The 12,643-nt window shown below is 39.3% G+C and overlaps 1 protein-coding gene across 2 annotated transcripts in view; it reads left to right on the top strand.

Moving 5' to 3' along the window:
* The window catches only part of PLCE1 (phospholipase C epsilon 1), a 372,454-nt gene that overhangs the window by 285,586 nt on the left and 74,225 nt on the right, over positions 1 to 12,643 (top strand). For both annotated transcript variants that reach the window (XM_070363815.1, XM_070363814.1), the window contains exon 8: positions 4,425 to 5,100. In XM_070363815.1, coding sequence (XP_070219916.1) covers positions 4,425 to 5,100 — 676 coding nt within the window. The remainder of the gene's footprint in view (positions 1 to 4,424; positions 5,101 to 12,643) is intronic.

The raw sequence follows: 12,643 nt of genomic DNA, 5'->3' as shown, positions 1-12,643 counted from the left end.
TGGGTCATAGAGGATCCTGCTGTGATGTATGTTGGAGAGTGTTTTGCCTATGTTCTCCTCTAGGAGTTTTATAGTTTCTAGTCTTACGTTGAGATCTTTAATCCATTTTGAGTTTATTTTTGTGTATGGTGTTAGAAAGTGTTCTAGTTTCATTCTTTTACAAGTGGTTGACCAGATTTCCCAGCACCACTTGTTAAAGAGATTGTCTTTAATCCATTGTATATTCTTGCCTCCTTTGTCAAAGATAAGGTGTCCATATGTGCGTGGATTTATCTCTGGGCTTTCTATTTTGTTCCATTGATCAATATTTCTGTCTTTGTGCCAGTACCATACTGTCTTGATAACTGTGGCTTTGTAATAGATCCTGAAGTCAGGTAGGGTGATTCCTCCAATTCCATTCTTCTTTCTCAAGATAGCTTTGGCTATTCGAGGTTTTTTGTATTTCCATACAAATTGTGAAATTATTTGTTCTAGCTCTGTGAAGAATACTGTTGGTAGCTTGATGGGGATTGCATTGAATCTATAAATTGCTTTGGGTAGTATACTCATTTTCACTATATTGATTCTTCCAATCCATGAACATGGTATATTTCTCCATCTATTAGTGTCCTCTTTGATTTCTTTCACCAGTGTTTTATAGTTTTCTATATATAGGTCTTTAGTTTCTTTAGGTAGATATATTCCTAAGTATTTTATTCTTTCCGTTGCAATGGTGAATGGAATTGTTTCCTTAATTTCTCTTTCTGTTTTCTCATTATTAGTGTATAGGAATGCAAGGGATTTCTGTGTGTTGATTTTATATCCTGCAACTTTACTATAATCATTGATTAGTTCTATTAATTTTCTGGTGGAGTCTTTAGGGTTTTCTATGTAGAGGATCATGTCATCTGCAAATAGTGAGAGTTTTACTTCTTCTTTTCCAATTTGGATTCCTTTTATTTCTTTTTCTGCTCTGATTGTTGTGGCCAAAACTTCCAAAACTATGTTGAATAGTAATGGTGAAAGTGGGCACCCTTGTCTTGTTCCTGACTTTAGAGGAAATGCTTTCAATTTTTCACCATTGAGGATAATGTTTGCTGTGGGTTTGTCATATATAGCTTTTATTATGTTGAGGTATGTTCCTTCTATTCCTGCTTTCTGGAGAGTTTTTATCATAAATAGACGTTGAATTTTGTCAAAGGCTTTCTCTGCATCTATTGAGATAATCATATGGTTTTTATTTTTCAATTTGTTAATGTGGTGTATTACATTGATTGATTTGCGGATATTGAAGAATCCTTGCATCCCTGGGATAAAGCCCACTTGGTCATGGTGTATGATCTTTTTAATGTGTTGTTGGATTCTGATTCAGATCTTGATTTCTAATAAGTCTTCAGTGAAAGAAAGCAAAGCTCCCTGGAGAGATGACTGCTTCTAGGACTTGGAGCAGGAAATACACAAGATGAGCCTAGAGTATCTTGTGCCAGAAAAAGTAAATAAGTGCTAAGAAAAAAAAAAAAAAACAAAACTAAAACAATAATGAGGTTATATCAAAGATGCACAAGAGCCAACAGAAAGTTATATTCTGTTGGCCAAAGCTAGAGCAATTTGAGTAACAAAATAAAATAGTATTGGATTATAACCCAAGTAAGTAAGTGAAAATCGCTCAGTCGTGTCCGACTCTGCAACCCCATGGACTGTAGCCTGCCAGTCTCCTCTGTCCATGGAATTATCCAGGCAAGAATACTGGTGTGGGTAGTTGTTCCTTTCTCCAGGGAATCTTCCCAACTTAGGGATCAAACCCAGGTCTCCTGCATTGAAGGCAGATTCTTTACCGTCTGAACTACCAGGGAAGCTTTGATTATAACCCAAAATATTATGTAAATATTCAAAAGTCCATGTATGTAAGTGATAACTAAGCAAACACATGGGGGAGAAGAGACAAATTTCTCATGCAGAATCCCAAATAACTTGTGTGGATACTCTGACCTCGGAGGTACAGCAGACTCACCTTTCCCTATGTATGGACTGCACACAATGACTTCCTTCCAAAGGGGACAATGTATAAGGAGGTTGTTGTTTTTTCTTAAGTAACTTTAAGTGGACACTGTAAAGTGGACACTGACTAGCACTACCTCAGCCAGGTCAGCATCAACAGCCTAAGTCCTGTTGATACTATGTTCCCTGGATATGATGTGACAAGAATGGCACTTTGCCTCTGTGGTCTTCCTCCCCAGAACCCAGAGCACCAGAATAATTATGAGAAAATTATCAGGCAAATTCTAATTGTTGGTCATTCTACAAAATGCCTGACCACTGTTCCTCAAAACTGTCAAGATCATAAAATCAAGAAAAGTCTGAGAAACCATGACATGAAGAAATATGAAGGTTAAATGTAATATTGGCTCCTGGATGGAATCCTGCAACAGAAAAGGGAAATGGATAAAAAACTAAATACATCTAAACAAAGTATGTCCTGTGCTGTGCTAAGTCACTCAGTCGTGTCTGACTCTTCGCAACCCCATGGACTGCAGCCCACTAGGCTCCTCTGTCCTTGGGGATTCTCCAGGCAAGAATACTGGAGTGGGTTGCCATGCTCCAGGGGATATTCCCAACCCAGGGTTCTGACTCAGATCTCCCACATTGCAGGTGGATTCTTTACTGTCTGAGCTACCAGGGAAGCCCAAAGGTACACAGAGAAGGGCATCCTTGGGTGGGCTTGAACCACCAATCTTCCGGTTAACAGGCAAAGGCGGTAACTCCACCGATCGCGCCACAAAGACTAATACAAATACTAAACAAAGTATAAGACTAATACTAGTACTAAACAAAGACTAATACTAAACAAAGTATGGGCTTTAATAAATAGTAGTGTTTTGTGGTATTGGTTCATGAATTGTGTCAAATACACCACCCTAATGTAAGATGTTAATATAATAGGAAAGAATGGATACGGGGTATGCTGTCTTTGCAATTTCTCTCCTAATCTAAAACTATTCTGAAAAAAAATTTTTTAACTAATGTTTTTTAATAGTTTCAAGTGAGTGCATGTGTAGCTACCACCCATTATCAGTACCCATAAACCCCTTTTTTCCTGTCTCAGTTATGTCACCACCTTTCCCCCTAGAGAAAAATTCACTGCTGTGAACTTTGTGATAATACATTCTTTTTTTCTTTATAATGTTACCACTTTATGCCTCTCTAAACATAGAGTATACTTTTTCCTTTTTGGAAATTTACATTACTGTAATCACACAATATGTATGCCTGTATGTCTTGCTTAAGATTTGTCTGTGTTGTTGCAGGTGGTTAAGCATTGCGTGTTTACTTCCGTGGCTGTGCAGGCTGGTGTTATATGAATACATCACATTTTATCTATATATTTGATGGTTGCTGGACGTTTGGGTGGTTTCCAGTGTGGATAATTTGAAAAGAATCTTCTGATCATTAGATTTGTGAGATCTCTTGTGGATTTCTTGTCTTTCTTAAGAGTATCTGTTTATGTGAGGCAAGGAAGAACATTTTGCTGTTTGAAAGCAGGAGTGGAATCTTGCTCGGGGACCAGGATCTAGACTGAGAGTCTGAGAAGCCCAAGGCCGCTTCTCAGACCTTGCCAAGAGGCTGTCAGCTGCCCAAGTGTCTCGAGGTGATGGGAACATCCCTTCCCAGGGATGTATGGACCAGTTCCTCAATTTTACCCACCCCTCTGCTGGTGATGTCTGTACATCAAGCAGTGAAAAGCCTTGACCTTAGTAACAGTTCCTCATGCTTTGAAGAGAATAAGTCTCTCTTAGGCACATTCCTACCAAAGTAGCCAAATGGAAAAAAGAGAGTCAGGCAGACCAAATTCCTGCCTTGAGTAGGTCTCTTCTGAGCTGAGTAACCTGGAGCCAGTTACTCACCCCTTCTGAACCTCAGTTTCCCCATAGATTAAAAAAATATGTATACTTAGGGCTGATTCATGTTGATATATCACAGGAACCAACACAACATTATAAAACAATTATCCTTCAATTAAAAAAAAATTTTAAGAATAATAAAACTTACTTTGCAAGTAGGTCATATTAATTGCAAAAATGTATGTATTTAACACAAGAGGAAAAACTAATAAATAATGAAGATTGTTGTTGTTTATATTAAAAATACAATAATATAGTAGTTCCTTTATTCAACCTGCTCCAGTACTCTTGCTTGGAAAATTGCATGGACAGAGGAGCCTGGAGGGTTACAGTCCATGGGGCCTCAAAGCCTATGGTCAGACATGTTGTTAAATATAAGGTTTCAGAATACCACTATATAAAATCACTCTATGACTTTTAGCATTTTATATTTCCTATGCTAATTTGAATTCATAATGAAATTTAAAATGATGTCCAGCGTCAGTGAAAGATTTTTGTTGTCCTTCTGATTATAAGACAGATCAAATTTGTAACTCTTTCTATCAGGTTTATAATCGGAGATTTGTTGGATTCTGAAAATGACATCTTTGAGCAGCCCAAAGAGTGGGACTCTCATGGATCGGAGGAGCCACAGAAAGCCTTTGACCATGGGACAGAGCTCATCCCATGGTATGTGCTGTCCATCCAAGCTGATGTGCACCAGTTCCTGTTGCAGGGGGCCACAGTCATCCACTATGATCAGGACACGCACCTCTCTGCCCGCTGCTTCCTCCAGCTTCAGCCTGACAATAGCACCTTGACCTGGATAAAACCCACCACTGCTTCCCCAGCCAGTGCTAAAGCAAAACTTGGTGTGCTCAGTAACACGTCTGAGCCTGGCAAATTCCCGTTACTGGGCAATGCTGGATTAAGTGGCCTGGTGGAGGGGATCTTGGATCTGTTTTCAGCAAAGGCTGTGTACATGGGACACCCTAACATTGATATACACACTGTGTGTGTTCAGAACAAACTGAGTAACATGTCTCTCTCAGAGACTGGCGTGACACTGCTCTACGGGCTGCAGACCACGGACAATAGATTACTGCACTTTGTGGCGCCAAAGCACACAGCTAAAATGCTCTTCAGTGGATTGTTGGAGCTCACGAGAGCTGTGAGGAAGATGAGGAAGTTCCCTGACCAAAGACAGCATTGGCTGCGGAAACAGTACGTCAGCCTCTACCAGGTAAGGGGAAAGGGATGCAGTCTTCCCTGTCTCCTCGGTAGTATAATTCTCCAGATTTATCTTGTGAAAACACACTGGAAAACTAGACCACCAAGGCTCATTTTCCCAGCTCTGTCAACTTTCTGCCTGAGTGATGTTGAACAGCTTTTACTTAACCTCTCTGTGCCTTAGTTTCTTATCTATAAAGTGAGAAAAATAATGATATTATTCATATTGTCCAAAGGATAATTGTGAAGCTTAACTGAGTTAATATGTGTAAAGCCATAATCTAAATTCATACATATAAAGCATAGTGTCTGGCTCAAAGTAGGTCCTATTATTATTTTGTATGAAAATAGTGACTTCTCACATCTGGAAAGAAACAAGTTAATATAAGCATTTTCACTTAAAGTGAAAATGGAAAACGTTGTAATCTGAATGCTTTTATACTAATTAGGGACTAGCTGATGTGTTGGAAATCTTCACTTTGGAAACTGAAATCCTATTTCATCTTCTAATGTGCTCTGTGACTCTCGGAGAGTTATTTAATTTACTGTGTATTGCTGCCAAACTGTTGAACTTGTAAGTTTAAAAGAAACGTTCCCAAATGTGAGATAGTCATAACTAGAGTTCTTCCAAACCTTATTCGTAGTGGCAACAGCCCTTAGGAGACAGCTTAAACTGAGTGAGTATTTTTTTAACCCTAAAGTATCAGGATCCCTGGAAGATCCCCAGAGAAGGAAATGGCAACCCACTCCAATATTTGCCTGGACAATTTCACGGACAGAGGAACCTGGCATGCTGTATAATCCGTGGGGTCACAAAAAGTCAGACACGACTGAGCAACTGAACACACACACACGCATCAGGTACTTTGACACTCCAGCCAAAGGTCCACCAGGACTGGGTTAGATGAGGTGGTGAGAAGAGACACAGGTGTAACTAGAGCCACATGCTTATGGAGGAAGGAGGGCAGAGATTGCTTGGAAATCGAGTCATAAACCCCACTACAAGGTGACACTATTGGTAGGATTGTCAAATGAGTTGTACAGAGTATTCAGTTTTTCTTTGCTATGTTCTTGTGTCTTGAGTGAGTGAAAGTAGCTCAGTTGTGTCCAACTCTTTGAGACCCCATGGACTATACAGTCCATAGAATTCTCTAGGCTAGAATACTGGAGTGGGTAGCCTTTCCCTTCTCTAGGGGACCTTCCCAGCCCAGGGATCGAACCTAGGTCTCCCACATTGCAGGCAGATTCTTTACCAGCTGAGCCACAAGGGAAGCCCTTTTCTATCTTACGGGGGAGAAATTATCTTTTCTAGTGTCACAGAACGAATACTACTGTGACTTAAATTACTCAAAGGATTGATTTTCATGTACTTTTCATAGTTCTAACATGTTTCTGACAATTTAAAACACTTTCTGCTCTGGAATGTTAGTAGAGTCACATATGTTAGTAGAGTCACATATGTTTCCCCTTTCTCCACATCCATACAGTACTTAATGAGTAGAGATCATATCCTGAAGAACTTAATAAATTCATAAGCACATAGGCCTATATACATGATTATGCTGCACTGCACAAAGCCAGTTTTAGTTAACTCATCTAAAATGGAAACCAAGGGACCTCTCTGGTGGTCCAGTGGCGAAGACGCCTTGTTCCCGATACAGGGGGCCCAGGTTCTATCCCTGGTCAGGGATAGATCCCACATTCCACAACTAAAGATCCCACATGATGCAACTAAGACCCGGCACAGCCAAATAAATAAATATTTTTTGAAATAAAATGGAAACCAAAATGCTTGCTTCCTGTCTACTCCACAGGGAGCTCTCAGTGGTGCCAGCTGCTTGGAACGAAGGTCTCCAGGAGCTATTAATGAATATTGGTTTTCAATTACAGTCATTCCTCAGCCTTCTACAGTCGTTAAAAATGCATTCAGTCTGGTCGTGAACCAAAGTCTTTGGGCTCAATTACAGTCACTGTCACAAAACCTAAGTGGTTTATTTGCTCCATTTGTTTCCTTCCCAATCTTACAAAGTAACTGAATTAACATGTAAAGTCTCCTTAGTTTCTCATTGCTAAGTTCACAGTACTGTACTGTGGCTCAGATGGTAAAGAATCTGCCTGCAATGCAGGAGACCCGACTGATCAATGGGTCAGGAAGATCCACTGGAGAAGGGCATGGCTATCCACTCCAGTAGAGGAGCCTGGGGGACTACAGTCCATGGGGTCGCAAAGAGTCGGATACAACTGAGCAATTAACATGCATCACAAAGGTTCTCATTTACCCTGGCAACCTTCAGTTTATGCTGAAAGAGGCACCAGATGAGACCACAAACAATGGATAAGAAGAGGTGCTGCTGGAGCTGAGACAGAGGAAGTGACTTGGAGTTGACTTGGTCTTATGCAGTTGTAACCACAGCTATATCCCTCCGTTTCTCTTCACCCCCATCCTTCCACCCCTGTGAGGAACCAAGCTGTCACAGTGTAAGGGCTAAAAGTCTCCATATACCTCAGTCACTTCTGAAAACATAGATTGCATTCATCCTCAAAACAATGTACTACACCAGCTGCCTAAGACAGACAACAGTCTTAGACACTCAAGATTTCTTTCTTTTTTTAAGTGAACAAGGTCAACGGACTACTCATTTTTCCATCATAGAGACCAGTTCCCAAATTGTATCAGGGAATATTAAAAAGATGCTAATTTGGCACTTGGAGAACAAAAAGTCAAATAGGCATCATTCTAAATGCCCCCTGGGTGATTTATAATACAGCCTAGCACATTTAAAGCTCTCAGAAGTCCCAAAGTACAAAAGAAAATTTTAAACATATCTATAAACTAAAGAAACGTATGGAAGGTCTTGATTTCTTCAAAATTTCTGCCAACAGCCGTATAAGAATATTTCTTTATCCCCAATTTAGGAAGAGCTTATATAGAAAATAATCTTCCTAACATCTGAGTCCTCTTGTATGATGAATGTTTGCACCGTTACTTTCAAATACAGGTATTTTAGTGCTAGTGAATATAAACTAAGCTAATGGAAATAGTAACAAGAGATAAAGCAAAAGATAAGAAAAAATAGTGACTTTTGTTTTTGTTTGTTTGGTTTTTGGGGGGCTCTGCTCTGAGTCTTTGTTTGGGCTTCTCTTATTTCCAAGCACGAGCTCTGGAGCCTGTGAGCTCAGTAGCTGTGGCATGGACTTAGCTCCCCCAAGGCATGTGGGATCTTAGTTCCCTGACCAGGGCTTGAACCTGAGTCCTCCGCATTGAAAGACAGATTCTTAACGATTCTTAACCCCTAGACCACCAGGGAATTCCCAATAGTGATATTTGTAACAAAGCCTAGGAATACAAGAAATTTTTAAAAAGCAAACTGTGCGGAAATTTGATATGGGATGTGGAAGAAAGGTTGGTATCGTGAGCTTTGCCTCAAAGTTATGGGCAAGCTTGAGAACTCATATATTTGGAAAGATCTCTGCAAAGCCAAGGAGGTTATACACAGGATTATCAGTAAATTTCTTTGTAAGCAACAGAAACAGATTCTGGCTATCTCCAAGGAAAAAGTGGGGCATCTATTTAAAGAGTTAGATTGTTTTAAGAGTCTTTAAGGTATCATATGCAAAGATATGCCAAGTTAAAAGTATATGTATTTAAAAAAAAATATGTATTTATTTAGCTCCATGGATCTTAGTTGTGGCACTCAGGATCTTAGATCTTTGTTGCTGCATGCTGGATCCTTAGTCTTGGGCATGCAAAATCTTAGTTACAGCATGTGGGACCTAATTCCCTGACCAGGGCCTGAACCCAGACCCTCCGCAATGGGAGTGTGGAGTCTTAACCACTGGACCACCAGGGAAGTCCCAAAAGTACATGCATATTTTTTAAGGAATCAATTTCCTAATGCTCAATGTTCACATGAACCGTTTTCTAAAACAGAATGTACCTTCACTTGCTATAGCCCAAATTTAAAATAGGAGGTACATCTTTCATCCATCCCAAACAAGTTTATTGTTTTGTATAAAACAAAAGGAAGATTCAAAGTACATTTTAGTTCCCAGAAGATCTCCTTTAAAGATTAAACAAAGGCCCTGCCTTTTACAGGCCTAAAATATTTCCATTAATAATAAAGCTTGGCCCATGTTAAGATGTTCTGAATTTAGAAAAACCAAAGCAGTAGAGGCTGATTCTTTTATATGTACATGGTAATGGGTCTATTAAATTTTATTAAAGATTTTATTTTTTAGAGCATTTTTAGGTTTATTATAAAATTGAAAGGAAAGTACAGAGATTTCCCATAAACCTTCTTTCCCCACACATACATAGCTCCCCCATTATCAACATCACTAACAAGAATGGTACATTTTTTACAAAGGATCAGTTCAGTTCAGTTCAGTCACTCAGTCGTGTCCAACTCTTTGCGACCCCATGGACTGCAGCACGCCAGGCCTCCCTGTCCATCACTAACTGCCAGAGTTTACTCAATCTCATGTCCATTGAGTCAGTGATGCCATCCAACCATCCCATTCTCTGTCGTCCCTTTCTCCTCCCACGTTCAATCTTTCCCAGCATCAGGGTCTTTTCCAAGGAGTCAGTTTTTCACATCAGTGAAAGTATTGGAGTTTGGCCAAAGTATTGGAGTTTCAGCTTCAGCATCAGTCCTTCCAATGAATGCTCAGGACTGATTTCCTTTAGGATTGACTGGTTGGATCTCCTTGCAGTCCAAGGGACTCTCAAGAGTCTTCTCCAATACCACAGTTTGAAAGCATCAATTCTTCGGCGCTCAGCTTTCTTTATAGTCCAACTCGCACATCCATACATGACTACTGGAAAAACCATAGCCTTGACACATCCTTTTACAAAGGATGAACCTATGTTAACATGTTGTAATTTTCCAAAGTCCATAGTTTACCTTAGAGTTCACTCTTGGTACTGTACATTCTATGGGCTTGTACAAATATAATATATTGACATATACCCATCACTACAATACCATATGGAGCGTTTTTGCTGCCCTAAATATCCTGTGCGCTCTGCCTGTTCGTCTTGCTCCCACTCCATCCCACCCTATCCTAGTCCCCTGCAACCACTGATCTTTTTATTGTCTCCTTAGTTTTGTCTTTTCCAGCTGTTATATAGTTGGAATCATAGAATATGTAGACTTCTCAGATTGTTTTTTTTCACTTAGTAATATGCATTTAAGTTTTCCCCCATGTCTGCTTGCGGCTCGATAGTTCATTTCTTTTTATTACTGAATGAAATTTCATTGTCTTAGTGAACCTCAGTTTATTTATTCATTCACCGACAAGGATTTCTTGGTTGCTTCCAAGTTTTGGCAATTATGAATGAAGCAAGTATAAATATCCGTGTTCAGGTTTTGGTATAGACACACGTTTCCAACTCAATTGGGTAAATATCAAGGAGTGTGACTGCTGAATCATACAGTAAAAGTGTGTTTAGTTTTGTAAGAAACTGACTTCTAAAGTGGCTGTACCATTTTTTATTCCCACCAGCAACAAATGAGAGTCTCTATTGCTCTGCATCCTCACCAGCATTTGGTGTTGTCAGTGTTCTCAATTTTGGCCATTCTAATAGGTGTGCAGTTGTATCTCGTTGTCTTATTTCTCATTTCCCTGATGACATATGATGTGGAACATCTTTTCATATGCTTATTTGCCATCTGTGTATATACTTTGGTGAGGTGTCTGTCAAATTCTTTGACCTATTTTTTGATTGAGTCGTTTGTTTTCTTATTGTTGAGTTAAAAAAATTTTTTTTGTACATTTTGGATAACAGACCTTTTTATCAGACGTTTCTTCTCAAATATTTTCTCCCAGCCTGTGGCTTGTCTTCAAACATTCTTGACCATGTCTTTTGCAGAGAAGAGCTTTTAAATTTTAATGAAGTGGTCTACTCTGTTTAAGCATTAGGTTTAATGTTTAAAGATGTATTAGTTAAAACCCATAGATAAAATTTTACAGGATTTTTTTGTAATCAGAGTGTATTATGCAATAAGGTAGTTAAAAATCAGTTTATGAAACTGCGTCACTTTGCAGTCAGTTTGGTGACTTGTTAGCAGGAGCTCTCTCCAGCAGGTCTGCACCAGGTGGGGTCATCTCCAGCCGTTGTCATTCTTTGTATCACTCCATTCAAGATTCAGTTTCCAGGGGTGGAGGTTTTTTTAACTTTTTATTTTGTATTGGGATATAGCCAATTAGCAAGCAGTGTTGTGACAGTTTCAGGCGAACAGTGAAGGGACTCAGCCATACATATACATGTATCCATCCTCTCCCAAACTCCCCTCCCATTCAGGCTGCCTCATAACACTGAGCTGTACTATAGGACCTTGTCGATTATTATTCATTTTAAATATAGTAGTGTGTACATGTCAGGGATGGTGAGTTTGATTGGCTTATTTGGGTCCTATACCAACCATTGGTCAAGGGAGGATGTTCCCCATTGATTGATAGACCAAGACTGTATCCAGGGACAAGAGATAAAGTAAAATTGTGTATGGTTAAAGAAAAGAAAATGACCCACAGACAGGCATAAATCACAGATATTCAGGACAGAAGGTCATCAAAAGGTTTCATCACATATCATTCAAAAGATCACCAAGTATCCAATTCACTAAGCATCCTGGGATCCATAACGGGATTCAGGAAGTAGGAGGTCACAACTCAAGTCATCAAATCAGATAGTCATTGAACATTAAAAACAAGCACAGACATGAAGGAGCAAACACACACACCCATGCATACACGCTCGTGCAAAAAGTCACTTTATTATTTGCATGTTATCTACAACAAAGCCAAAGTCTATTTATAAGCACTTCTTAGCATTTGCAAAGGAGGACTAACCTTAAAAACTTATGGAAAGTAAAGATAGTAAATAGAAATAGATTTAAAAGATGTTTTTTCTACAACTTGTGAAATATCAATATTGTCTTTAATTCATATGTGACTTTTTGTAGTTTTATTAACTTTGCTGACTTATAAGGAGAATTGTTGAACTCTGTTTAATTACTCAATCCCTTCTGATACTCAGTGCATGTAACACAGAGCTGCCTTTCAAGAAGCAGCTACTGTAAGCCATCATATGCCCACTGAGCATATTTTCACTGCTCAAGGCATCATAATATGAGTCCCCTGGGCTCTGTGTCCTTGGATACCAGTCACTGAGGAAAATGGCAGCTCAACTACTTGAGGTACCCCCAAGCCCTTCAAAATGAATTTCATGTACTCCACCTACTCTGACTTCAAGTCAGACTGTCCCAAGCATCAAGCTAGGTGAAAATATAGCTAGAGTGATTAAATAACAAATAGAACTTTATTTTACTTCAATAGAGTCATACACACATATACACCCTCCAAGTCCTTCAAAGCCCAGATTTACGAAGTACATCTTAATGAATTTGCCTGCAGTGATAATGCTGAAACATAACTTCTGTAAGTGGAAAGGGAATTTTTTTTGTTAATCCCAATTGAACGTGGCTGTATTAAAGCACAACACTGGAACTCCGCAGGATGTGATAAAGCACAACACTGGAACTCAGCTGGATGTG

The sequence above is a fragment of the Bos mutus genome, chromosome 26, assembly GCF_027580195.1.
Source record: "Bos mutus isolate GX-2022 chromosome 26, NWIPB_WYAK_1.1, whole genome shotgun sequence".
Classification (NCBI taxonomy): domain Eukaryota; kingdom Metazoa; phylum Chordata; class Mammalia; order Artiodactyla; family Bovidae; genus Bos; species Bos mutus.
Note: the sequence above shows the minus strand (reverse complement) of the source record. Positions and strands in the feature narration are given on the sequence as shown.